Source organism: Venustampulla echinocandica (assembly GCF_003357145.1).
Source record: "Venustampulla echinocandica strain BP 5553 chromosome Unknown scaffold_1, whole genome shotgun sequence".
NCBI lineage: Eukaryota > Fungi > Ascomycota > Leotiomycetes > Helotiales > Pleuroascaceae > Venustampulla > Venustampulla echinocandica.
In genome coordinates, this window is record NW_022474206.1 from 3,666,419 (window position 1) to 3,692,334 (window position 25,916).

The following is a 25,916-nucleotide window of genomic DNA, read 5'->3' on the forward strand; positions in this document are numbered from 1 at the left end:
TAGTAGGGCAAAATAGGTTGCTGAGCGACATTACTTAAATGGAGTTGAAGAGAAGAAAGCAACTGTTTTTGAGGATGTGCTCCTAAGGAAGAGAGGTATTTCTATTATCACATCCCCGTAACATGGAAAAAGCACAAATGTGACCAAATGTTGGGCCGAGTCTCGACTGCTTCAACAAGCTTATATGGCCTAGCTGAATCCTGCCATTATCCTGGTAAGGTTTCCGGAACACAGCCACACCTTCCTCAATCACATATCTATGCATATGCAATCGGTCACTATAACTGGGCGTTCTGCAATGATATACTCCGCCAAAACAAACCGACCTATTTGCAGGGGAGTATTTTTATCCATGCCCAACAGACGCGAGTAACGATAGCCCAAGACACGTTTTGGAGACCTATGAGTGATGCTTGCCACCAACCGCCACCAACAATCCAGGCAACTTACAGTGACGCCATCGCATCCTATGAGGGCCTCAAAGCAAGCGTGAGAGAAGTCCGGCAGTTTATGTGGCCTCCAAAGCCTTGATGCTGCGTGGCAAGTCGGGGTTTAAGGGTGGGGTGGCGGAAAGATATGAAAGCAGTTATACGGAACGTAACAGTGTGGACGCCTTGGCGCGCAAAACCAGGTACTCGGGATCGCATTGGTAGTAGGCGCTCCAAAGAAGAAACAACAGTCACCCTAATTCCCGCCCCATGGCAAATAGGCAAAGAGAACCGCGTATCACGGTTGCAATGGTGCCCGCATTCCGGATATGTGCCTATTGCTTCCCCGCCGCTGGGGTATGGACATGCTCAGGGCCGGGAGCCTTTATGTTAGAAGCCGTTTATTGAGATACAGCGGTACGAAGAATCTACATCCTCCATTTACATTTGCTGTGGGGGTGATGTAGGTGCGGCCGTGCGCAATATAGCAAAACTCTAACATTCTTCGGAAGTGATGTTGACTGGATTGGAAACACGGGGTATGGGGACTGCAGCCTGGTGGAGATGGAGGATCTGGCGATGTTGTTTGCTTGACCGAGTTAAAACTCGACGACAAATTCGCTTATTGCAGCCCGATTTGACCGCTACAGCCTAGTATGGATATAAATAATAGCTCCGGGAAACTGCGAGCGACTTGGATCAATCAAAGCAAAGCCACAGGCAAACAAAACATGGGCTCCCCGCATAAAATCGGTAAAGCTATACACGCTGCCGCCACAACACGTTCTCGTCCCGTTTCCAGGTCTATGCCAGTCAAGATGAGAGGTCGTAGATTCGTGGATTCTGCGGTGACGCGGCGCGAGCCTCTTGATCTGAAAAGGTTGATGCTGCATTATTGGAGACTTTAACTCGTTCCAACATCTTGGCTGAAATCTCAAGGCCATCGTGACCAGGAGACGACGATTTGAGAGGAGAGGCTCATGTAATGGCTACGGCGAGCATAAGCTTCCATTTTCAAGCCACTCATTGTTGAGAGAAGCATGGTAGTTTGCTATCGCCCTGAGATCTGATCAGCAAATCATCATAGATACCATAACTAGAGTGGGGGGTCTATGGGGTGTGGCCGTGATAATATTCCACGGCCTCGAACTTCAAAAAATAACTTAGTGGGCAGGAGAGAGCTCCAGAGTATTGGAATTGTAGCTCTCAAGCTTGAAGTTCTGGTGCTGAATGCTGGTCTGTAGGTGGCCATGATTTGCAGTCAGTCGCTGTCGCACAAATGCAATGGTGATCCGGGGCAGCAGCTTAGCACTAACCTTCCTCAAATCTTTAATAGCGCCCTAAAAACCAGCCCGTTTTCGGATGACAGGGCTGTTGATAACAGGATGACAACTGCCGCACCATACTCTGTACTTCATAGCTAACGGAAATTTCTGAGGATGGCGGGTGAAACCAGCCACAAATTTTAAAGTAGATGATCGAGGCTCTTGCACTTGCCACAGTCGGGTCATCAACATGGGCTCCATGGCCCTGCGTAGATTATCAACAAGCAAGATCCCGGAGGGGGCGGAGAAACAGATAAAAAGCAAAAATAATGCAAGGAGGTCAACCATACGTAGGAGGACTCCGTATAACTTCACCAAACCTTGCAAGATCAGTAAACAAAGTATTTAAAAACAGGAAAACGGCATCAGACCACGCACGAGCACCCATACTGGTGGTGCTGCAAAGCTTGAGAACGTGAACAGCACGTTGGCGGACAGGGCGGGGAATTTATAAGTAAACCAGGTGATATATAACAATCAGCACCATCTGCCAATTAGTAGGGACTAAGACGGGGATGCGATCGGGCCGGTGTCCCGTCTGGAATTGGATGAAGGTGGTTGGGGACGCGTCTACAGAACCGGCTCGAGACAAATCAATCCCGTTCCAATAACCAAGGAAGTATCCCGAGATCGGCATAGAATATCGGCTTCCTCGGATGTTCGCCTCCCGAATAACAAATTAGCAGATATGGATCTCTGGTTGGGCTTTCAGCTGGAGTGATGTTGGTATCTTGGTTTCGAAACGAGAGACGTCCGGTGTACGTAGTATTGATCCATAGTCAGCCTCGGCTATCCTTTCCCTATTAGGAACACCGTCACCTGATCCGCTCCCCTTTTCCTTTCCTACCTATCCGGCAAGTCTTTTCTAACATAAAGCTTTACACGTTCTCTGTCCCTGGGACTATTAAACACTCCGATAAAACCCTTAGAAATAATGTAAAAGGCTTTCTGAATTGTTACCAAGCACCAAAAGGGTCACCTACCTATCCCTCATATCCCTCACAATACAAGGCTTATGCTTTGATATCTATTGCTGTAGAAATCCTTAGCCAACTAGCTAAGCGCAAAAATGAACCGAATGCCATACTTGTAGGCATATTCGGTTACCATAGTACTGGTTGTTATACGGGACGATGAAGCTGACGAATAAATTTGTTCATTTTGGAGGCAGTAGGGAGCCCGTCCTATTACCGAGACCCGTTGATAATCTCAAAGGATTAATTATGTTCTTTATGCCCCAAGGTAGCCTTCGTCCCTAACCGTGTCTTGGAACTTGGCACTAGACCGACACGCATTATGGATTTAGTATTATGATTGTGCTGCATGCCAAGGTAAACGATCGTCTTCTCAGTACAATGGTGACTAGCAATACTAGAGATATGTGTTGTAAATGTAGCTGCGTTGTCAAATATAGTCCACTGGACGTTTTTAGATAGATTTTTTGAATTGGTAACTAGTCCAGTATAGACAACCAGGATTGAGAGTTGAAAGTAACTTTCCGTATTAGAAACGAGACATAGTTTCAAAAAAAGACCGAAGACAGGTAACGAGAGATGTAAATCTTCGATCTCTGTATCTCTACAGAACTTACTTGTCTTAAGCCGTGAGCCGACAGATACATCGCAATACGATGAGAAATACGGAGAATCTAATTGTTGCATACTAGCATACTATTAAAGCTAGCAATATTGGCTAAGGCGGCCAGAGGTTCATGCAGATTGTTGTCGTTGCCCATTATAATTGCAAGTAGAGAGCTTGTGCATATGGTCGCAAACTTGAGGTATTCGAAGGATTGGCAAAAACTAACAAAGAAAGTTCAAGGATTAAATCTGGAGTAGGGATATCGTCAGATAATGGGGAGCAAACAAGGGGGGGGGGGGGGAAATGCACACCACTAGGCTACACTTCACGATTCCCTCTAAAGCTGGGTTCTCATGGACCGGAAGTGGTCTTTTTCCCTCCGTATTTTGACATGACTAGAGTGGTAAACTGCGCGCAGGACAAGAGCAGACGCGGCCGTGATCACGCTATCGGATAACTTACTGGAAGCGTTAGACGAGTCCAAGTACTATATCGGGGAAATCAACCCAACTAGCGAGTGCTTTACAAGTAATTCAAATATGTATTTTCGTACCGGCATGGTTCCTAATGTTATGTTCTTGTTCGTAGACCCTACGTCCACCCCACCACCAGTCCCTGCACTGTGATGCAAACTCCAATATCCAAACTCCATATGCCGTTTCCCATATCCTGCCTAGGTATCGTTGACGAGAAACCAATGGGGTAGTCGGAGACTTAAAAGCCCCAATGTAGAACCAAAGCTTCGTATGTACAAGCCTCTATCGTGGTAATCATTCGTCGATCGTAATTGGCGCCGGCTGCCTATTCTATTAGGATCCTGATCCTAAATTCCCAACTGCGTTTAATTGCCCGGCTCAGCGTTCCCCGGAACCTGTTGTCCTGCCCTCCCATTCCTTTCACTCCTATTCACAGATAATACCCTATCCAAACCCCCCTCATCCGTAGTCTCCATCATACTAGTACCCGGACTAATACCGCTCCAAATACTCGCACTCCGCCTCGGCACACCATCCCTGCTCTTCCTCCCAAATTGCCACTCAAAGGTCCTTAGTATATCTTGATGGTGCTGGCTTTTACGCCCGGGACGCTTAACCGTCGGCACATTCCATTCTTCAGCATCTCGCCTTTCCCAATCCTCTAATCGCTGCCGGCTCTTCGCTTCGCGCTTGGCCTTGCTTTGAAATGTGAATCGTTTTGACAGCCGCGAGGATGTTGTCTTGATAAGTGTGATGGGAGGTGAAGAGGAGGCTGTGGAAGTGGGAGTGGATGTGGGGGTGCTAGTGGAGCGAGAACGATTTATGGTGGATGTTGAACGGGTATATTCGATCGGGGATGGTTCGGAGCGACCCATCGCGCGACGCAATCGGTCTTTCAATGCCATTTTCCCTTGTTGAGATACGCCGTTGTTCGCCGTCGAGGTCCCCAATGCTTTTGTTTTGTCCTAATGTGCTTGTTCCGGATGCGCCGGGGGGTGGTGAGCGACGTTGGTGTTCTCGCTGACGGGCGGGTTTGATCCAAACAGGCAGGTAATTGGAAGGGCAGAAGTGCTACCTGAAGCCCATAAATAGAAATTGAAATAGAAATTGAAATTGAAAGGGAAATAGATAAATAGACCCAAGACCTCGTCGATGGAGCCAAGAATTGGGAAGCTGCCGCGTATTGCCTATGGCCGAGGTAGCCATTACTGTAACGTTGATGTGAGTGTCGCGAAATGACGGTGGTGTTGGTTGTCGACGAGGATGGGGGTACTGACTGTACATGTACAGTACAGGTCGAAGTACTGTTGCGAGTAATGCGCTCCAGCACGACACTACGTCAGGCATCTCGTCAACGGGCTTGGCCAATTGGCGGCATTTGGTGCCTAAGGCGCGACATCCTGGGTAATGTAATGGAGCACGACTGGATACAGCACAACATCCACGTTCGAGCGCCAGTTCGACCAGTCCATCGCAGCATACTGTACTGTACTGTGCTGTACTTGCAAATTCCAATCCATACCCGCGTTCCATGGCGGGGTATGGGCCGCGACCCCTCCTGGCACCCGTCACCAACCAAGTTCCAAGGGGCCATCTGCAGGACGGCGCCGGTCATGGGAAAAATGCCGAATGGTCGTCTCAGATATGTCCCCAGACAAAACTTGCCCCCGTTCCAATATGCCATCCGCACCCCGACGCCAGGGTCTACATAAGCTTCGATCACAATGCATTGACCGAAGCTTGCCTCCCCTGCCTGGCCTGACAACGGCAGTCAACGCTTGGGTACAGGACGGTTCTGTGCTTCGAATGACTGACCGGAGAGCATATGCACGTTTCTACGGGGTAGAGTAGAGCGTAACATGCCATATCGAGAGCAGAGAGTTGGGGCGAAATGATGGACATTGCACATTTGGCTAGGTGGTTGAAGAATGCACATTATACCTATTTCTAACCAATTTCATTTCCGATAATGGCTAACAAAAACCCACACACCTACGCCTTCACCTTCGCCCTCCCCCCCCAACCCAGGCCTTCACCCTCCCCCGCTATTCATGCCTCGGGTCTACCGTCGACAATCATAGAATTCCCTCCCTCTACCTAGCTCCAACGCTCGAGTATTGACTATATACATTATGATGATTGCACCTCAACCCCTAACTGCCTTCACATTGTTCACCGCTCAGATGATGAGCGTGTTTCCACCGACACTAGACGCGGCGAATGATGGAATGTTTAGGATTTGTGCGTCGATCGATTGTTGCTGTTGTTGTCCGAATGAGATGGACATTGGCTGGTTCTCGAGGATGATCAGAGCTGGGTCGACGCCGACCTTGCCGAAACCGAACTGTGGCTGTTGCACGCCAGCTGGGAGGAGAGCGACGTTCTGTGTGAAGCCTTGGAACACCGATGAGTTTGGCTGATAGGTTCCCAAAACAGGGGCTTCGAAGTTGGCGCCTCCAGTTGCTTGTGCAGCAAACTGTTCAGTCCCGCTAGGGACGAAGGCGTTGTTGCCGAAGTTGCCGAGGTTTAGGACGTTGTTATCCTGGATAACGACCACGACCTGCTGTTGAATGTTGGGGTTGCTCTGAATTTGACGAGTGAACCATCTGTTGTTGTTGTTGCCATTTCGGTTATCGAGGACCTGTTGGCAGATCAGGATAATAGTGTTCTATAAAAGTGTTAGATCATGTACTAAAAACAGGACGGTTGATATGACATACCACATTGTTGTTCCTGCTGTTGAAATGGTTTCTTCGGATGTTATCGATGAGGAAGTTTTGTGACTGGAGAGCGAACAACTGCTGTTGGATGAGCTGTGAAAGCTGCTGTTCCAACAAAAGCTGTTGCTGGTTGATCGAATTCTGCTGGATCTCGGTGATGACCACCGTGGTTGCTTGGCTGAACTGGTTGAAGTCTTGGATGAAGTTCACATTGTTGACATTGTTGAAGCTTCCAAGCGAATTAAACGCATTAAACCCGTTCGATCGAGATCGCTTTGTTGGGGTCCAGGTAAGGCCCCTCTCAGCATGTTCAGCCGGCTCCCGCGCAACTATTTCATGTCGAGAATGGAGATGAGGAGCTACGAATTCGAGTTAGCCAAATGGTAAGTGATCGGAATCGAAATAAACTGACCAGCAAAGACACCCGCCGCAAATCCCAACACGGACACAGACAATGTAGGGACGAGCATGATGATAGATAGGTCGAGGGTAGTAGGTAGGTATATATTAGAAGGTTGTTTGTTTAAATAAAAAAAAGACTGTGGCGGCCACTAGGGCGCTCGTTGAAAGGAATGAAGGGACTGGAGGGTGGGCTGGTTGTAAGATTGAAAGCGTGCTGATCAAAAGTACTTTCGATGGGACGGGCTGCCAGAGTTAATATACTGACCCGGCATTTCAAATGTTGGTGTATGATTTCTTCGGAACCATCATTTTCCGCTCATGAGGCTGCTCTAGAGGCTCGGCAAGCCGAGTTTAATCGAATTAGGCTCATTCCAGACACAGGTAGCTCCGTTCTGGGTATTGCCCTTGACAATTTGAACTCAATGCATATGTCAAGGATCGAATAGATGCCGGAAGTCGTACGTGGGAGCCTGAGGGGAGTGTTGTGCTGGTGGCATATGGCGGTGCCATCATCATAGACCTCAGTGCGTCTGATGTCGTGGTGATGCACAGACACCATCCCATGAAAAATGGCACGGAATGTGAGCAAACCGTGGAACATGCACCAATAAAAATAAACATCGAACAAGAATTAACCAATGGAAGTGAATGAAGGGCAATTGGGGGTTTAAAGGACGAGCGCAGAAAGACTTGGCGGGGTAGCTCCCTGTCTCGGTGGCAGAGCTGAGACCTACGCGAAACCCGGCAGCTTAAATGGCCGGATTTTGGCCACTGTGCGACGCAGACGGTGTGAGATATCTTAGTGAGAAGTCACGCGAAGAGTGTATTTGCAAGATAGAGATGATAGATGTTGAACTAATCCCAAGGAAGTTTGTTGGATTGGCCATACAGCGTTGTCCCCCCATCTGGTCCGTTCCGCTGCCAATGCTGGGGTCGACTGAACCCGAGCCATAAGCAAGTGACAGTGATCCATGACGTCTGAAGAGAAGGGAAGAGAAGAGATGCCGCAGCCTGGCATGGGGGCAACCAGCGGGCATGTGACGGGGATTGCCTCAAAACAGGCCCAGAAGAAGATGAACCGTCTGATAACTTGGACCAGTATCCACGCAATCACACGAATTCCCGGAAGTGGCCGGCTGTTCACTCGAACGAGCCTTGACACTTCCGTAATTTGCGAACATGTGTAGTTGTAGTTGGCTTTCATGGGCCGACGGAGAGTACTCCCCTCCGTACGCATCTTGTAGGGCTAGGAACAGTTTGAAGGGGCCATGAGCCTCCTTGATTGATGGAAGGTAAGTTAAAACTTGCATACCAAACTCTGGCTGCCTTCGGGACGCCACTTACTAGAAGAACAAACGATAGTAAGGTGCGATCAGATCATCAGAGACTTTGAACTCAAGGCCTTGCCTTTCCTGTCATGGGTAGATTTTCGAATGCCGCGCCCCACGGATCTTTTGTTTCAATGACCATCAAAGCCAATGCCAAAGCCCTGAGTTTCGAAGATCGCTCATGCGCAATGGACAGCAGCAGCAATCACCTCCAGTCAGCGTAGTGAGGATGGTTTCCCAAAGTTTCGTTCTGAGTTGTATTGAGAGGGTGGCATCCACGAGTAGGAGTGAGCCTGGGCTCCTAAAGACCCGATCCACCTTGGAATGAAGACCAAATGAAGAGACGAAGAGCAAGAATTCGTTCTGCGGGTGGAGACTGGGCACCACGTGACTCCAAACCCCACTCCGCTAGCTCTGAGCTCGCTTATTGGTGGGAGCTTTCGATCGGTAAAAAATAAAATTTCACAGCGAATCTCGAAATCTAAGCTCTATCGCTCTATCTCCGTCAAGCACCACACAACACACACTTGCCCCGCCATAAATTCCTACAACTTAATACAGCGATGGCATTCACACCCAGAGGAGGACGCGGCGGCGACCGTGGCGGCAGAGGCGGATTCTCTCGAGGTGGAGGCGACCGTGGTGGAAGAGGAGGATTCTCTCGAGGTGGTGGACGAGGTTAGTTTACACTCCATTCTGGGCAATGCTCAGCTGCCTGTTCAGCAATTGAGAGGTTCTGAATGGCTGGCTGGGCATTGGATCATTGTTTGCGTTTCAGGTTCAAGAAACATTATGAGAACAAGGGTAGCTGACCGGAGGGTAAGGAGGTCGAGGTGATAGCAGAGGCGGCGGACGTGGAGGAGGCAGAGGCGCACCACGAGGCCGTGGTGCACCCAGAGGAAGAGGAGGAGCAGGTGCCCGAGGAGGAGCAAAGACTATTGTTGTATGTTGTGCATCTCACGCTCTTCAGATCTCAATTCCTAACATGAGTAGGAACCCCATCGTCATGCAGGCATTTTCGTTGCCCGTGGAAAGGAAGACATGTTGGTGACCAAGAACCTTTGCCCAGGTGAATCAGTCTACGGCGAGAAGCGTATCAGTGTCGAGAACTCCGGCTCCGTGAATGCAGACGGCACACCCAATGTCACCAAGACCGAATACCGCGTCTGGAATCCCTTCCGCAGCAAGTTAGCAGCAGGTGTTTTGGGCGGTCTCGACGAAATCTTCATCAAGCCCGGCGCGAAAGTCTTATATCTCGGTGCTGCATCTGGAACTTCCGTTTCCCATGTTGCAGATATTGTTGGCCCTACCGGTACCGTTTTTGCAGTCGAGTTTTCTCACCGATCCGGCCGTGACTTGATCAACATGGCTACGCACCGCACTAACGTCATCCCTATCATCGAGGACGCTCGCCACCCTCTACGGTACCGAATGTTAGTTTCCATGGTCGATGTCATATTTGCAGATGTTGCGCAACCCGATCAAGCCCGTATTGTTGGATTGAATGCGCATCTGTTCTTGAAGGTCGGAGGAGGCATTGTTATTTCCATCAAGGCAAACTGTATCGACAGTACCGCACCAGCAGAGCAAGTATTCGCGAATGAGGTAACGAAGCTGAGAGAGGAGAGAATTAAGCCTTTAGAGCAACTGACGCTTGGTATGTCTCTTCAACCCTCCTGCATTTCCTCGTCTGCTCCTAGTTGCTAATTGTCCATCACAGAGCCGTTCGAGAGAGATCATTGTGTTGTCGTGGGACGTTATGTCCGCTCGACCACCTAGGACCGCCCCCCCTTCCGCCCATGGATTTTCTCTTAATCGCTCAGGACGCTATCAGGCGCATCCTCTATTGGGGAACCTAGTGTCCAAAATTCTGCTTACGGTCTGCGCTTTCACTTGTCAGGATATGGAAGGTTGTCTTGTTATTTCTCTATCTGGTGTAACTACAGGTCCTGGCGTCCAGGTCTCGTTCTACATAGGGTTGTCTATCAAAAATAAGAAAAGTGTTGCATCCATCATATGTCCACTCACATTGCACGTACTGAAACGGATCAATCCTAACATATCTTGTCTGCTATAAATTATTCAAGGAGGCTGGCTAGTAACAGTTCAGAGTCGATCCCCGGCTTTGAGACCCAGCTAAACAGGCATACCTCTTGCTACCAGAAGGTAGAATAGAACACATATAGTCGGTCCTTGTGGAATGTGCACAATTCCACTTGGTACTATTTTCTCAAGCCTTTTGGTAGCACGAGTCGATTAATTATCTTTAACGCACAGGTTTAAGGTATACATTTAAACTAGGGCTGATAAAGTAGTTCAATTCAATTGCTGCAATGATTACATCTTCGTGGAATTATGCCATGTTAAACGCCATTCCATCCATCCGCCCATCGAAGATGAATACCCCCACCCCTCTAAATGCAAATATACGGTGCTAGAACAAGGGCAACCGTCGCATCGCTATCCGCCCAAATGCATACAATACAAAAGACATAAAACTCCATGGATACCCTATATGCATTACTATGCAAAAGTATCGCAAGGCACAGTACAAAATCAAAGAAAATTCGTTATGATCGTTCCTTCATAAAAACCTGGCTGGCAACCCATGCAGAAGAAATGATTAGCTGCCTGTTTAATGGCCAGCAGCAAGAAGATTAAAGATCCAGTTGGCGTGCGCAACATGGTTTGTCTGAAACAAGACTTTTCGCTGCCTGCCGGAAACACCTCCCCTTGCGCCTATCATACCCACCTCTCCATTCGGTCCGCGGATATCCAGCCAGATGGTGCACAGTACGCCCTTGACACCGAGCATCTTAAAGCATCCGGCGCCTAGGACTTCATCAACTAGTATTTGGCCAGGGCCGTCGGGATGGTTGTGCGGCCTACGGGTGACAATGACATGTTTCTCGAGTCCGTGATGCAATGTTGATACCTGACGTCGACCTGGAGGTGGAGGAGTAACAGTCAAAAATGCGCAATGATAGTCCTCCCATCTGCTCTGTGTTGCTAGCTCATAAAGCCTGATCTTGATATTTTCAGATCCCAGGTCGATCATTTGTGAAGTGGTTGTGCCGGAAAACAGACTGCCGCTAATAGGCGTTCGAGGGGGGGTGAGTCCAGCATCCGAGGAATAGAGGCTGGTCGACCCGGATCCATCCCCATTCCCGCGCTGTGCAACATTAACAGAGGATTTAGCGATGTTAAATGCATTTCCGCCTCTCCATCGTTGTTTAAGGGCCGAGAGTCTAGACGAAGAAGACTTTCCGCTCTGTTCGGAGGCCATCTCGGATGGGGCACGGGCTGAAGCACGGTAGCTATTCCTGCGACCAAACCAGCTTCCCCTTCGGTTCTTCGTGGCGAGTGGCTGACTCCCAAAAGCATTGACCCTACGCTCCTCCTCTAGTTTATTATAAACCATGTTGTTCTTGCTTGATTCGTACAGCGCTTGGTAAAGGCGAATACAGTCAATGGGCGTGAGGACATGGTATCTGATCATAATGCCCTTGCACTTTAGGGTGGATTCTGTCATTAAGGGCGAACGGACGTGAATATCAATCATATGTCTTTGCATAGGCACGTTTGGTGTAAGTTCTTGCGCCACTAGAGGTCTTGGTGCCACTCTGCTGTCATCCTCGGTCCCATCCGAAGTGCTAGAAGGGGGGGTTGCGCCAGGAGAGATAGTAGGAGGGGATTCGTCCAGGTTAAATGCCCGGACCCATCCAGGACCTACAACAACGGAACAAGGACTAGACTGTATATCGATCCATTTGCCTTTGTCATTCCAATAGGAGATGCTCATAACCGTATGCTTATCTGTATCCTTTGCTGAGCATTCAAGCGGAGCCTGGCGATATGGGGCTTGAGAAGCAGAGTTTGACGGGGCTAGTGTTGTATTTGGGAGACTGTAGATAGAGCCAGAAGGCGATACACGTCTTCCATATATAGGCAATGGTCCGGGAACATCAGCAGCTTCAAGTTCTTCCTCGGAGGATGACTCGGTATATGTGTCACTATCTTGAGAATCAGAATCTTCTTCCGCAGAAGAAGTCCCAGATGCATTGGAGAGCTGGTATTCATGCTTTAGAGGGGACGATGTACGTCGATTGTTTGCTCGGGGAGTAGGTGTATCAAGAATTGGTGCCTTCTTCAGTGTGGACGGAGTTGTTGGCGTTCTGTGAGCTGGAGGCGGGGGCGCACCGTCATCCCGAGTAGGAGTAGTGGATGGAGTACGCCTCTTGGGAATGGAAAGCTCGTCCATAGGAGAGAAGTCAAGGTCATTCGTGTTATTTCCTGCGTGTCGGGCCTGTGTAGGTGTGGTCTGCTCCGAGTCACTGTCAACTGGGTCAGATTGAGGTGTTGTAGGCCGCGAGTTATTGACTCGGCCATGGTATCTGGCAGCTCTCTGCCGCTGCGGTAAAGTTGTAGGGGATCCAGCTTTGTTCATCGCATCGTTAAGATCTTTAATATCTTCGCTAATAATTGACTCTTCTTTGATGGATTCCGGCATGGAGTTGGACGTCCCTGCCTGTCGTCTAGATACCCGTTGTCGGTCCTGTATTGGAGAGCTTTCAATCTGTTCAGCCTCTCGTCTGATGCTTTCTCCAATGGGAATCTGGGGGTCCTGTAGATCAAGAGCTCCTGACATGTAGTAGCTCTTCGGTTCCTTTGTACCTGTAATAGTTGAAACTAGTAAATCAAGCGGATCGATGTAAGTGGCATCCTTCCTAACTTCAGGAGGAGCAGGTTCTGTGCCTAACATTTCAATCCACTCTTTGGCAGCCTCGGGAAATTCAGCCTCGAGGAGCAGGAGCTCATCCCATTCATCAACTCCTCTGATACCCCTGATCATGACAACGACCTGATCAGTAGTCTCACCGAGCCGAGCTGATACTAGATCTTGCGAGATCGGAGGAAATAGAAGAAACCGTGCCGCTTCGTCGGCCTCGCAGATTAGGAGATCGCCTGTATCATTGGGCTTGTCGCGCAATATCAATTCGACACGGCAGCCGAGACGTTGTCCACTGGAGTGCTGGAGATCCAAGGAGAACAAGTCCTTTGCGCAGACTTGCCTAGATCGATCGATATTTATGCCCTCAACGAGATCCAAGGTTCTCGGGTCTCGAGCTCTCGTGGTATCAGTGTTATTAGCCTTTTCATTCTCAAGTCTCGCCTGCTCTTCTTTGTGCCGACGTCGAGCCACTTGAGTGAGCTTTCTATATTTCTCTTCGACCTTCCGAGCCATATCTGAATCCATTAACTTGCTCAATCCCTTATACATCATTAGTTTAGGTGATCTAAAACAGAGAACTGTGGGTGTTTACCTTTGTCGTTCTGCTCAGATATTTGACTCTAACCAGCGGCCTCTTCAAAAAGTAAGCAACATCCGCGCGCTCACCATTCGAGCCAAGAGCATCTCCATCCATATTTCTTGGGATATCGTCAAGATCTAATTGCTCTTGTGCAGACGCGGAAGGTGATGCTGGCGCAAGATTGACCACGACGTCGTTAAAACCAGCCCGCCAAGTAGCAAGATAGTCTTCATATGTTTTATGTGCGGTGTGAGCCCAAGTGATAAAGGCATCGGCGTCAGTGAGCGGAATGCGTTTGTGTAAGCTTTTTAGTCTTTCAAGAGCAACGCCCATATCAACGATGGGCTTTGTGAATGAAGCGGCGTCAGATATATCGTGGTTGGGGTCAAGCAGCCCTGCGGCAATCGCTGAGTCGGATTTTGAGAGGAGGCACGTCAATAACACGGGGATCACCCCGTCGACCAAGGTTTTCAACTCTCGCATATATTTAACCTCATCCTCGGCCAATTCTCGCATAAGATCTTGCACGGTGGCCGTATCAAGATGAGTCCTTGTCGTACGAATACTGCGAGCAGACTTTATGCTCTTTGCTCTTCCTGGTTCGACAGCATCCGGTAGAGACAGCATGGAGACTAGATCTGAATGCTTTGTTAGTCGCCTCTTCAGTCCTTGTTTATTGCTTCTTTGACTGCTACGTGACAGGCTCGACATTGTGGTTCCAGTGTAGACTGTGTCCTGGGTTACAGTGGTTTGCGAGAGTTCTGACGCTGACTCTGTTTTTGATGATGATGTGCTAAGAGTCTCAACAGATAAAATTGTCGATAACCTATGCATGCCAGTCATTGGAGCAGACCTTCTCTCGGGCGGTGCCAATGGCTTTTCTAACCGGTGGTCCTCAACATCCTTCTTTTGATGGGCTCGCGGACTGCGTTTACTAGGGGTGTCTTGAGATGTATCACGAGAGTCATGGCTAGGCTTGACATCTGAAGCATGCGGAAGATCGCTATTGACATCCCTTTCTCGAAGGCCAGTGATGTCAACAAATGGGTTGGAGCCACTTCTTGGACGTGAGGTTGTTGACTCGCCCCTGAAAGCATCAATGAACGCGTCTTTGAGAGGCAGCTTCTTGGCCTTCGGCGACGACGTATTTCGAGCCGCTGGGCTTCTTTTCAGGCCAGTAGGGGCCATTGGTTGGGACTTCACCATACTCGGAAGATGTTGACGGGTCTTCGGGTTCCCAACGGGCGATGCCTTTTCGGGAGTACCTGCCTCGGGCTCATGAATGCTACGGGAACGGGGGTTTCGTCTTTCGTCGTTTTGTTCGGAATTGTGGTCAGCGGTAAGCGCTTTCTCAGACGGATCATCCTGCTTGAAGCTCGGCTTCCGAGAGCATCCGGATTCTGGAACATCTAGGGATGAAGGTGCCGGTGAGCTTGAGTGGTCAACAAAAGGATCAGAGGTATTATTCAACCAAGACTCGATGCTCGGTGGTTGGTTTATCCCACCTCGAGGTGGTTCAACTGTATCATGAGCGATCTTCATGCCTTCGTTGAATACTTTCTTCAACGCCTTTGGTACACCCGCAAAGCTAGGATTCCGTTTTGGAGGGGGCCGCTTCATTGTGCCAGCTTCAGCACCAAGCGGCAATTCTAGAACACTGAAAGCAGAATTTCCGAACGGTATATCAGCGAGTGATTCGGGAGGGGTCCGCGAATTTCGGTTTCGGCGCTTGGAATTCTCAGGCGGGCTCGGTGTCATCCAAGAGAACTTATCCTCGTCCTCCTCGCCATGTTCTACCGCCGTCTGAGAATTGGCCATGCGTTTGCTCTTCGACCCAGAGCCAGCATTCAAGTTCTTGCCGCGGCTCTTTCTTGACAGAGCATCTTCCAAACCAGACTGGTTAGGTCTCCTCTTATTTGTATCCTTCCGTACAGGCCTAGCCCGAACGCCATCCTCCACCAAGCTCTCTTTGGAAGGCGTTATCCGGATGCTATCGTCCTGGGAATCTTGTTTTGAAGGTGTAAGCCGAATGCTGCCATCTTTCGCGCCTTCATTACGGGAACCCTCCTTTGCTAGACCATTGGAAGGCGTGATTCGAATACCATCATCCTCATAGCTATTAGGCTGGGATTCTTCATGATGTTTTGAAGGAGTCACCCGGATTCCATCTTCCCGAGAAGTTGTACTCGAAGGCGCCACTCGAATTCCGTCATCCATGGTATATTTTCTGGGAGTATTTCGATTTCGTGGCTTATCCTTTGGCTTTTGAGTTACGGGCTCTTCGCCTTCTGTCCGTTTGACCCAGTCCTCAATTTTCTTTTCTAGTGGAGGGTTTATAGCCGTCGTCTTCAGGAAATCCTTCGGAATTGCAGTTCCTTTCCCCAATGGACTTTTCTTCTTATTTTTCATCCAATGCGAATCACTTATCACCCTTTTTTTCGGAGCAACAGCGTTCTGTTTGGGGACACTCTCTACTCCGTCCTTGCTTTTTCTCCTCCCGCTCGGCCGCCTGGCCGCCCGAAACTTAATCCTCTGTCGCTCCCGCTCATCAACACTCTCATCGTCTTCATTCTCCCAGCCACCTATATCATCCGGCTGGCTTGCAGCATCCGCAAGAGGGTCAGCTACAACGGCAGCCGCACTCGTCTTCTGCCACTGCTTCACTCGGTCCTTCACTCCACCAGGCGCCTGCACCTTCCCCACAACATCTTCTCGCATTTCGGCCTTGACAACATCGAGACTTTTCCTCCTTGTACGAGCTGGACTGGGTCTTCCAAGTAGGAAATCTCCGAGGAGCGTAGGCTCTGCTTTCCTGGTGCCGGGCTTCGTGCGGGCTGGTGCTGATGTGGGTATGCGCTTGTTATTCAGGGCAGACGTCCTCCCGATAGGTGTGGTAGGCGCATTTGGAGTGTTCGTGGCATTGCGCTTGGAAGCAGGGCCACGTCGCGGGGTATTACTCGCACCGAATTCTCTCCGGGCTTGTGTTGGAAGCTGGCTTTCATCGTCTGGAGGTTCGGCTTTGGGAGATGCCATGTCTGAAAAGGGGGAAGAATGCCCTATGTTAGCTCGAGTTCTACCTTTGGAATGCTTTCGATACAATGGAATGTGCGACAGTGTATGAGCTTCTCAACCTTGATTTACGTACCGGAACCTCTCAGTTATCAACGGCGGAAACTCGAGCTCTTTCCACCACCAAAACACAGGTACAACGGGATGATGTACATGAGGATATTTAGTTCCTGCGTCAAATACTGCGTGCGATGCGACCTTGGGTAGCGAACTGGATCGGAATTTGTGCTTGGGACGAAGATCAGTCTGAGTCTAGATGCCGTGTGCTAGAGAGCTGCCGCCCAATGACCAGCTCCCTCAGTCGATCAGATGCAGCTCCACTCGTTGGTGTAGCAACGAGCTATCGACGTTGCTGTCAGTGACACCTGTCTCTCTCTCTTCAAGGTTATTCTGTTGGCCCTCTAATGCAAACCAGTGGGACGGGGCAAGAGCCGGCTGTACTTGTTATGTTGACAACAACCAGCAATCTCACGCAAAGATGGCATTGAATGGCATTGTTTTGTTTGTATATCAGCACAGCGGGAGCTATATCTGGGCCGGGGTATTGCCTTGGTTTGTTTACTTCTGGGCGGTGGACGGAGTAACAGGCAGTGCCGACGCATGATCGATCGGCTCTGCAGTCCGTGCACTCCAGGTCGATTGCGCATTCGCAGATTCACGGATATGCACATCGCGGGCACCAGCAGAGACACATCGAACCAATCATCCTCTGCACGTTCTTGAGAGGATGTATCTACTCCGTATGGGGAACTCTTAAACATTGATTCTGCATGTCTCTGCATGTCTCTGCTGCTCTTGTTTATTGTGAACATCTGCAAGTGCAGATGGATCACCAAAGCTTCTTAGGTACGTAGTACTCCGCAGAAGGCCGTGAGCTTACCCCTGTTTTTGGTTGATCTTGATTCTTCACAAGTTGTGGCGTCCTCTATGCACCAGTCAGTGCCTTATCTTTTACAGAGGTTCTGATTCACATGTTATCGTTATATCCTCTTCTTGTTAGTGTTTAAGTATTTGCAAATGTGCACTTTTGTCTTAGAAGCGAGGAGTTATAACTAGACCGAATGAAATTCTGGTTGAAAGGTGGTTGAAGGCGCGCAATATATATTTACAAAGCAAGGGCAAGTAGCGGCTGAGACAAGTAGCTATATTGGGCATATTGTGGCGCATCTAACTCGGACTATGAAAGCTCAGCTCTTGGAATGATTCACTGTTTAACAGAGCTGCTCAATTTCTTACCCGACCTCTATACATTGTTGCTGTCACTGGTACCCGTACCCGGCAGCTTCATGACTTAGAACTCCAAATTCAAATGGTACCAAGGCCGGCGTGGATGTATTTTTATTTTGCCTCGCCCTCCTCATGATTACGAACCCATTCATCGGTTTATTGGATCCCTTCGATGTTCAAATTAGTCGTCACTGGAGTGGTTGTGGTTACTAAGACCAAGGATGATACGTGCCCATCAAGCTAGAGACAGACCATGGAATTGGCTCGATAATATTTCCCCAGCATTCAGCTTCTTAAGAACGTGGTTGTTCAGAAACTCCACAGCATTATCTATCCCGGCCGGCGAGTTGAACCAGTGTCCTCCATTACGGTATTCCTTCCACGTCACTTGGGCCCCAAACCCCCGCAACGTATCTCGCAAGCCCCGGCCGCTTTCTACAGGAACGAGTGCATCATCGACGCGGTGTTCAAGCAACATAGGCGTGTTGCGTAGGATCTCATCGATGTCCAGGACTTCGTTATTGTCCCGGGGGGCCTCCACGCTTAGTACGTTCCTGGTCTCAGCGAGCGATCTCCCGGGGAAAGGCATCCTACACGAAAACCCAAGAAAGGCACCGAGTGCACAAGGCACCTGTTGATCCTCCAGAGCTTCCGCAGCCGGCGGCAAACCGAGATTCAGTAACGTATGCACGCTCGTCGCAGCACCTTGACTAATACCAGCCAGCACAAGGTGATCCCATTGTCCGCCTAATATGGTAGCCTCGCTCACGAGGAGGCGCCTTATACTGGCAACGCTCTCCCTTAAACCCGTCGCTTGCAGCTCCTCATGCTGTGAGAAGTCGCTCACGTTCCATATATCGAACCACTGGGACATTTTGTGGCGAGGAAAGGCTTCGCACTCCCGCATCTTGGTCTGGGGGAACACCCAGCGGAAGGAGGGGAATATCTCTGAGAGACTGCGCCTGCTTGAGTCCCTTGAGTAAGACAACGATGAAGCGCAACTTTTGGCGCTGTCTCCGCGCCCATGTAAGAAGATGACCGTATGCGTGTGAGGTGCGGAGGGAGGAATGATGACCACCGTGAGATCCATAGTGAACAAATTGTAGAAGTCTTAAAAGGATAGAATTGATGGTGATTTGATGGTGATTTGATGGTGATTTGATGGAAGTGGTGAATATAAGTATAGAGAGGCCTAAATTTGGAAGAGTGTTGAAATGATGAAAACTGTACTTGCTAAAGGAATCCTTCTACCCTTTATAGATAACCAGTACAAAGAATATCTAAATTTGGATAACTCGAGATATAAAGAAAGTGGTTATGAGTGTTAGAAGATGGATTCGTGTTGCTGAGTCAGGCTTTGCACTCCCTACCTAGGTAGCCTTTGTACCCCTTAGTATACCACCTAGGTAATTATAATAAGATACGTCTATTAAACGTGATTGGCGAATAGGTCGTTGACAACAGGCGTTGCCTTGGGCCACCGGGGGCTGGAACAGTAACCAATGGATTTCGAGATTGTGCTCAAAAATTTGCTCGCAACCACACAGATTATTGGTTTCTAGCTATTACTGCCATTTCTGGAATAGCTGCAGATCTTAGCAGCTGGATCCCAGTATGAATAAATCAATCATTCAACTAATGCATTTGGCTTTTGTTGCACGTGGCAAAACTCTAACAGCTGGCTACTAGGAAGGCTGCAAAACGGCTCGGATAGGGGTTTAAACGACAGAACGTGACGTCGTAGCCGTAATGACCCACGAGAGAAGGGCGGTTCAGGATGGACCACGCAATGAAGTATGTGGCAGCATTTATTTCCATTACTTATCTAGCGTACAGTCTATATGTTTACACAATAATTTTCATAAGGCTTGTCTACTGTTAGCAGTGACCGTTTTGTTTCCACTCAACCGAGACTCAAGGAATTTCATCACAGCTTCAAAACACCAAACATGATAGCAGTAGACGGTACTGAACGCAAAAGATAGGGAGTAAGGCCACCATACATCGCCGCCATACCCTCTTCCTTATATATGAGATGGAAACACTGCAAAATACTGGTATATTTCAGCTGTCCATTGCTCATTAGCGCCTAGCGTAGCCCAGTTCTTACGACCTATTATTAGCTAGTCAACGTTCACTAAGATATACCAAGGATAAGACATCTAACCTTGTGAGGATACGTAACCATAACAGCAAGGAATTTCGAAGTTTCCTGCAGCACCAATTCTCCCTCCCAAATCTACAGCCTCATGTCACATCCATGCTTGATTCCTGTCAGAGAATTTCGCAAGGGGTATCTTCATCTACTCGTACAAAACCCAATGTAACGTGCTTTCCGTAACACCCAAGTAACTTGCGCTCAAGCCTCTATATAGCCCCTTGGTTTTTTCTTGCCCAATAACCTGCAACATGCAATCGAAGGCATTTTTATATCTGCGGCCTGTCGTCTTGGTGAGCGATTTGTCAAGCTATAGTCTGGTCTTCACAAGCCATATAGGATTAGCCGCTGTGCTCGTTGCCACACCTGCCGTAGCAGCAGCAAGTAGGTGTACCGATGCCGTCTCCTATCTCCCAAACAGCTTTTGCGAGATCACGCCCTTGCTATTGCTATAGGTGTAAAACTTTATCGCGCTAGAAGGAGCGACGCCGACAAGATTTGGGACCGAGACCTTTGAAAAGCGTGCGCTATCCTTCGACGCGGTATGTTGAAGAGAGTTGGAACGTGTCGCGGAAGTGGAGAATAGAGAACCGGAGAAAAGGGAGCGGCCGAGATGTTGGCAGGTTTCGATATCTAGGACTCTAGGAGTAGCCAGCCTTGGTCGATTGAAATCGGAATGTAGCCTAGTTCTAACGACATCAAGAGGCGACGTGAGAAGAGCAGTAGTCATCACACATCACACATCACATATGCAGCAAGGATTGATTTGTTGGTTAACATTCGTACCTGACTGGATATTAGAATTCTCGTCAGAAACTGGACGCATCTAGGTAGCGTTTACATAGTTAAGCCTATCCCCCTTCCTTCGAAAACAACAGTCCTCAAAATAATCAACCAACTCCAATATGAAGTGGTCTTGTGCGCTTCAGCCATGCGATCTGCCGGCTTTGAGGGCCCTCCATGGACAGTGCGAACTTTGCCATTGACATTTCTGCACAAAACATGTGGTTTCACCGCTACATACTTGTCCTGCAAAAGAGGTTTGAATGGGTGAAACGATAATTGAACAAGGCCAGAATGTCTAACATGGTTGCAGGACATCCACGCGATATACGTATCTGGTGACCCTGCTAGGCTCACAGATCTAAACTTGGTCCGACGAACGGCAGGCGAAAATGTGATCTCCAGATTGCTAGAAACTATCAATTGCGATGCCCTTTGCGCGCGTGCAGAGACGTTACGTGATGGGATCAAATGTACTGTCAATCTCCCGTCAGCCGATACAGCGTACTTCAACTTTGACGTCCTTGGTGGGTGTAACTACCATGGCTCGATTGTATTTGAAGACGGTAAGACTTGGTTAGCAAGGTTCAGACTCCCAAATCACAACGAGCCCCCACTGCAAGAGAGGAACTTCGACAGATGCAGTGAGTTTGCAACATATCGCTTCCTTGCTAGAACTGCTGTTCCAGTCCCCGAGGTATACGACTGTGCTGATGACGACGATCCTATAAACCTTGTTGGCGCTGGGTATATTCTCCTTGAAAAACTAGCTGGGAAGCCATTGGCCTGGGATGAAGCAAGCGATGTACAGAAAGAAAGGATCTCTCGTCAGTTAGCAGAGATTTATACTAGCCTAGAACAGCATCCTCTTAATAGGCTAAGACGTCTGCAGCTCTCATCTATAGAGCTGCCAGAACCGGACCAGCCTTCTTCGACTACGGCCCGAGTGGAAACTTGATCCCATTCGGCTCATTCAGTTCTTCAAACGACTACTACACCGCCTTAATTCAACAGAGAATCCAGCTATCAAAACCGGTGAGATCGCATCTTCTGCGCCTCTTGATCAATACCTTGTCTATATGAGTCTCCTTGACTATCTCCCAGTAAATGAGTCTGGTCCTTTTTTCCTCCGGCATGTGGATTCTAGAGACACGAATTTCTTAGTCGATAATGACTACAATATTACTGGTATCATCGACTGGGAGCTAGCTATTGTCACCTCAAAAGGCTCGGCATTCCAATCACCTCTCTTGCTGTACAATTTGGGCGAATTGTATCATGAAGGTCTCTCAACGCCAAGCGAAGATGAAAGGCGCCTTTCGAAGATCTTGCGGGAGGAGAAAAGGGCAGTTGAGCTTTCTACATTAGCTGAGCAAAAGCCGAATTTTAGAGTAGATCAAGTTATTGAGACTGATCCTTGGGATCGGCAGAATTTTGTGAGACTTTTTAGTGGGTGGTGGAAAGCCACCAATGGGGTAGAAACATTCGATTGGGATGCGTGGTACAAGCAGGCACTTGACAAGTATGGTGATGGAGGCCTATGAGAATTAGTGGTTTTTTTCCTGTTTGCATGCTTTGGTTCACAATCAGACAGCTTCTCATCTTTGAAGTCAATAAAAAAATGCCGTGCCTTACTTAGAGCTCCGGAAACAACATGAGGTCAAGCGCAGGGGGTTTTATGGCATATGATTGTCGAGAAGAAGACCTAGCCGCGACGATGCCCTTACCTGTCACCTCCACGCGTGGCATCCAGACCGCGTGCATTTTCACAGGACATTGTAACATTCTAGACTGCGCCACACATGTCTTGGAATTTGCGGGAGCTAGACGTAATCTTTAGTAGGTATGGTGTGCAGTATCTTCATAATTCAGCTGCGTCAAGATCTGACGTAGTAGCTGTACGATCGATGGGAAGTCGTCGTCCGCTTTGCCGTCACCACTGGTATTATATCAGCCTGTAGTATTTATAATCTATTAGCCAGGTTCATCTCCGGAATCATCTCTTGATCGTACATTGGGCTTCAACTGCTCCCTTTCCAGTTGGGGAGAAAAGTCACGCCCTTGAGGCTAAGTCGCTGCGACCGTAGACTTAAGGTAGCCTCGCTACCGTGCATGAGTGCTCCAACTACTTTGTTGTGCAGTAACAAACTGTCCTTTTTTGCGAGTGTGAAGTGAAATGAAGTGAAATGAAGTGAAATGAAGTGAAATGAAGTGAAATGAAGTGAAATGAAGNTGAAGTGAAATGAAGTGAAATGAAGTGAAATGAAGTGAAATGAAGTGAAATGAAGTGAAATGAAGCGTTTAAGGAAGGCTACCCAAACTGGACACGGCCCATATCGACAGTCGCTATTGTTGAGGGATTGAAAGTGGGGAGAAAACATATCAAGAAGCTGAATTTATTACGCCGGTTTCCTGAAGCAGGAATTTCAGGAGAACTATATAGACGCCTCCAAGTACTGACCCCAATCCCCTATCCACGGCTGCTACCACCACTTATTGCATGTTAATGTGCTTCTTGGGGCACGCCGTTATGGCCATCTTCGTGACGCAATCCTCAATTGTCAGACTCCATCTCTCCGCCTCCACCAAGATCGCGGAAGGTTACCACATCCGAGATCAAACCACTCTACTTGCCATCGCCGATGTCTTCCCTGCCCCCAATTTCTCGGCCTCGCCGACGATTGGGAGATGAGACTGTGACCGGCCTCATTTGCTTGTACAACTCAACTAAATATCGTGACCGAAAGAACCCAGGCAATCGTGTCTACTTTCGCCAATCAATTGGGTCAACGATGCAGGATGTTCATACATAATCGCCCGCTTCCCAGCTTCTCTTCTCTACCTCAAAATCCTTTGAAAGGTCCCCAAACGACTTGAAGGTATCGTGCACGAAGTTATGCCACCGCTAGGTGTACCTAAATCCCTCAAAAAGCGCCTTAGTATAGTCCCAATATTCAGGGAAGTACCCGGAAGTCTCCCAGTCCACAATCCCCGACACTTTCCATCCGCGAGTCCCATCCGGCCGGATGACCCGATCAGCCAAGATATTCCGGGGATTCAGATCCCCATGCGTGAACAAGACCTTGTGTCCTCTGCGGCTCAACTCGTCGGGGTTTCGCAGGACCTGGTTAAAAGCCTCCTCGTCCACGAAAGGCCCTACGGGATTTGCATCGCAAGTGCGAGGGTCTCTGCAAGCTCCGCCCAGAGAGTCGCAGATGGCATATTCTGGACTGACAGCCTTGGGGAGAGCTCGTATTTGAGCCAGGTAGTCCTGCATCTGAGCAACAAACTCAGCACCGTCTCTTTCTGACAGCATGTCCTTACAGTCTGAAAGGGGGTATACCTGGAACACGGGACGTGAGAAGGTATGCGTCATGGGGATAGAATGAGCCATCTGAGTCTGTTGGCATAATGGCGAAGTCAAGTGGGCGAGGGAGAGGCACTGAAGTATACCGGCGGATCATTTACAAGGTGTTGAATTCGTTGCGAAACCCTTCAGGGTCTCCTCGAGACTTTAGGTAGAGACCGAAAGGTAGGGTCTGGACGGTTTCGAAGGTGTGAGGCTTCCCGTAAAGTCGATGTCCTACCATTTGCAACATCTCATAGGCGACTACTCGGACCCTACCTGGGAACATGAGCCAGGCTGCGAAGCAAGCAGTCCCCACAGGGCCAGTAAAATCGAACGAGCTCCTTTGGCCTGCCTGGAAATCTGTTGTTGAATGATCTGCGTGACCTATCGATGAGGATAGTCGAATTTCCATGTTCAGGGCAATTTGCTTGGAAATGTCAAGCCACCGACAGCTCGGGGCAAGCCGAGCATGAGTCCCTATAAAGCGTGGATCCACCTTTCCGACACGACGGCGAGAATGGTCACCCAACAGCGGAGAAGACATGTTTGACTTTATACTATTCCGGGGTATCAGCAAGAAAGTGGAAGACAGGGGAAGAAAGAAATGGAAGTTCCAGTGTTTTGCATCATCGGTCACAACTTACTTCGACCATAGACGGCTGCAACCTGTCTAATTTTACAATTCCCCGTGCAAAGGCGTCGGCTACTGATTTACGGACAAGCCAGTGGTTGTGATAGGGGCTCATGGAACCGGGATTTTGAGCATAGACAAGCCACCAGTCGCGGTAGGAGGGGGTAAAGAAAGCACCGAGCACGTCGAAGATTCGGGGCATTCAACGATAGGGGTCAGCTTCCCGTCGGGTCGTAATCGTCTTGAACGACTGGACATACCTCAACTTCGATCCAGCGAGACGGAAGCGGAAGAACAGGAACCACGACCAGTGGATCCCAGAAACGACCGGCTTTGCCGGTAATGCAGCACCTGTCACCACCGCGTTTAGTGATAGCAGCCCGAGTGACGGGGTCGAGCAGTGGTGGAGGACAGCCGTGTGTTGAAACTTAAGCATTTATTAACTATTAAAAACAGGAATAGATGTGACACGTAGATGTACTAGACTCAACAATATAGCTCCAATCAGACACAATTTGAAGAAGATCGGCCTGTTGGTTGTAACCGGACTGACATGCCGGCAGTAAATACTGAGCGGCCAGCGGAGGGCTAAGAGCTTCGACGACGAAGGATGAAAGCAGCGGGCCAGAGGGGTGAGGCAGCCCGGCATTCTCAATGAGCAACAGAGCCTCTTTCACACCTTTGCCAGTTAAAATGGAAGGCATGTCGAGCCTTGAGTAGCAATTTGGCGAAGTTAGACAGGAGATTGGTTATAGGGTGACAGGGTCACAGGGCGAAGAAGATCCAGGCGTTTATCGCACATCGTGTCGTAGGGTCTATAGAGCTGCCTCAAGGGCGGTGATAAGAGAGGACTAACAAAGCAGTAGTTGCTTCGCCCTAGGTATTCTAGGGAATGTACGAGTTACATATTTCTTTGTTTGGTTCAGTTGGCTTTCCGCACCATCGGCTTGTCCTGCAACTTACTACTTGCGCTTAGTCAGCTACATGCGGCTACTTGTATACAAGTGTATAGAGTAGGAGGCTTGCTATTTGTATAAATAAGAACCGCGCTGCTCCCTATCGCCCCCCCCTCCTTCTTCCTTTTCCAACACGACCCCACAGTCTCTGCCTCGCGACGTTCGGTCCTC

General features: G+C 49.0%; 9 protein-coding genes across 9 annotated transcripts; 2 read left to right on the plus strand and 7 right to left on the minus strand.

Moving 5' to 3' along the window:
- Positions 1 to 4,175: 4,175 nt before the first annotated feature.
- Positions 4,176 to 4,715, minus strand: BP5553_03734 (uncharacterized protein; the record flags this gene model as incomplete). Its single annotated transcript, XM_032012357.1, has 1 exon — positions 4,176 to 4,715. One exon carries the CDS (start codon positions 4,713 to 4,715, stop codon positions 4,176 to 4,178), a length of 540 nt encoding a protein of 179 aa, XP_031872050.1.
- A 1,274-nt stretch (positions 4,716 to 5,989) lies between these two features.
- BP5553_03735 (uncharacterized protein) lies at positions 5,990 to 7,000 on the minus strand (the record flags this gene model as incomplete). Its single annotated transcript, XM_032012358.1, has 3 exons — positions 5,990 to 6,478; positions 6,531 to 6,889; positions 6,943 to 7,000. The coding sequence occupies 3 exons, from the start codon at positions 6,998 to 7,000 to the stop codon at positions 5,990 to 5,992; spliced, it is 906 nt and encodes a 301-aa protein (XP_031872051.1).
- Positions 7,001 to 8,823: 1,823 nt separating this feature from the next.
- On the plus strand, positions 8,824 to 10,039 carry BP5553_03736 (S-adenosyl-L-methionine-dependent methyltransferase; the record flags this gene model as incomplete). Its single annotated transcript, XM_032012359.1, has 4 exons — positions 8,824 to 8,938; positions 9,085 to 9,203; positions 9,254 to 9,917; positions 9,981 to 10,039. 4 exons carry the CDS (start codon positions 8,824 to 8,826, stop codon positions 10,037 to 10,039), a joined length of 957 nt encoding a protein of 318 aa, XP_031872052.1.
- An 856-nt stretch (positions 10,040 to 10,895) lies between these two features.
- BP5553_03737 (Uncharacterized protein) lies at positions 10,896 to 16,605 on the minus strand (the record flags this gene model as incomplete). Its single annotated transcript, XM_032012360.1, has 2 exons — positions 10,896 to 13,532; positions 13,585 to 16,605. The coding sequence occupies 2 exons, from the start codon at positions 16,603 to 16,605 to the stop codon at positions 10,896 to 10,898; spliced, it is 5,658 nt and encodes a 1,885-aa protein (XP_031872053.1).
- Positions 16,606 to 18,103: 1,498 nt separating this feature from the next.
- On the minus strand, positions 18,104 to 18,958 carry BP5553_03738 (uncharacterized protein; the record flags this gene model as incomplete). Its single annotated transcript, XM_032012361.1, has 1 exon — positions 18,104 to 18,958. The coding sequence occupies one exon, from the start codon at positions 18,956 to 18,958 to the stop codon at positions 18,104 to 18,106; it is 855 nt and encodes a 284-aa protein (XP_031872054.1).
- Positions 18,959 to 20,986: 2,028 nt separating this feature from the next.
- On the plus strand, positions 20,987 to 22,353 carry BP5553_03739 (Uncharacterized protein; the record flags this gene model as incomplete). The annotated part of the gene is made up of 3 exons (XM_032012362.1): positions 20,987 to 21,076; positions 21,123 to 21,614; positions 21,715 to 22,353. 3 exons carry the CDS (start codon positions 20,987 to 20,989, stop codon positions 22,351 to 22,353), a joined length of 1,221 nt encoding a protein of 406 aa, XP_031872055.1.
- Positions 22,354 to 23,714: 1,361 nt separating this feature from the next.
- Positions 23,715 to 24,203, minus strand: BP5553_03740 (uncharacterized protein; the record flags this gene model as incomplete). The annotated part of the gene is made up of 1 exon (XM_032012363.1): positions 23,715 to 24,203. One exon carries the CDS (start codon positions 24,201 to 24,203, stop codon positions 23,715 to 23,717), a length of 489 nt encoding a protein of 162 aa, XP_031872056.1.
- Positions 24,204 to 24,273: 70 nt separating this feature from the next.
- BP5553_03741 (uncharacterized protein) lies at positions 24,274 to 24,702 on the minus strand (the record flags this gene model as incomplete). The annotated part of the gene is made up of 1 exon (XM_032012364.1): positions 24,274 to 24,702. The coding sequence occupies one exon, from the start codon at positions 24,700 to 24,702 to the stop codon at positions 24,274 to 24,276; it is 429 nt and encodes a 142-aa protein (XP_031872057.1).
- A 302-nt stretch (positions 24,703 to 25,004) lies between these two features.
- BP5553_03742 (uncharacterized protein) lies at positions 25,005 to 25,493 on the minus strand (the record flags this gene model as incomplete). Its single annotated transcript, XM_032012365.1, has 2 exons — positions 25,005 to 25,216; positions 25,271 to 25,493. The coding sequence occupies 2 exons, from the start codon at positions 25,491 to 25,493 to the stop codon at positions 25,005 to 25,007; spliced, it is 435 nt and encodes a 144-aa protein (XP_031872058.1).
- Positions 25,494 to 25,916: the final 423 nt, after the last annotated feature.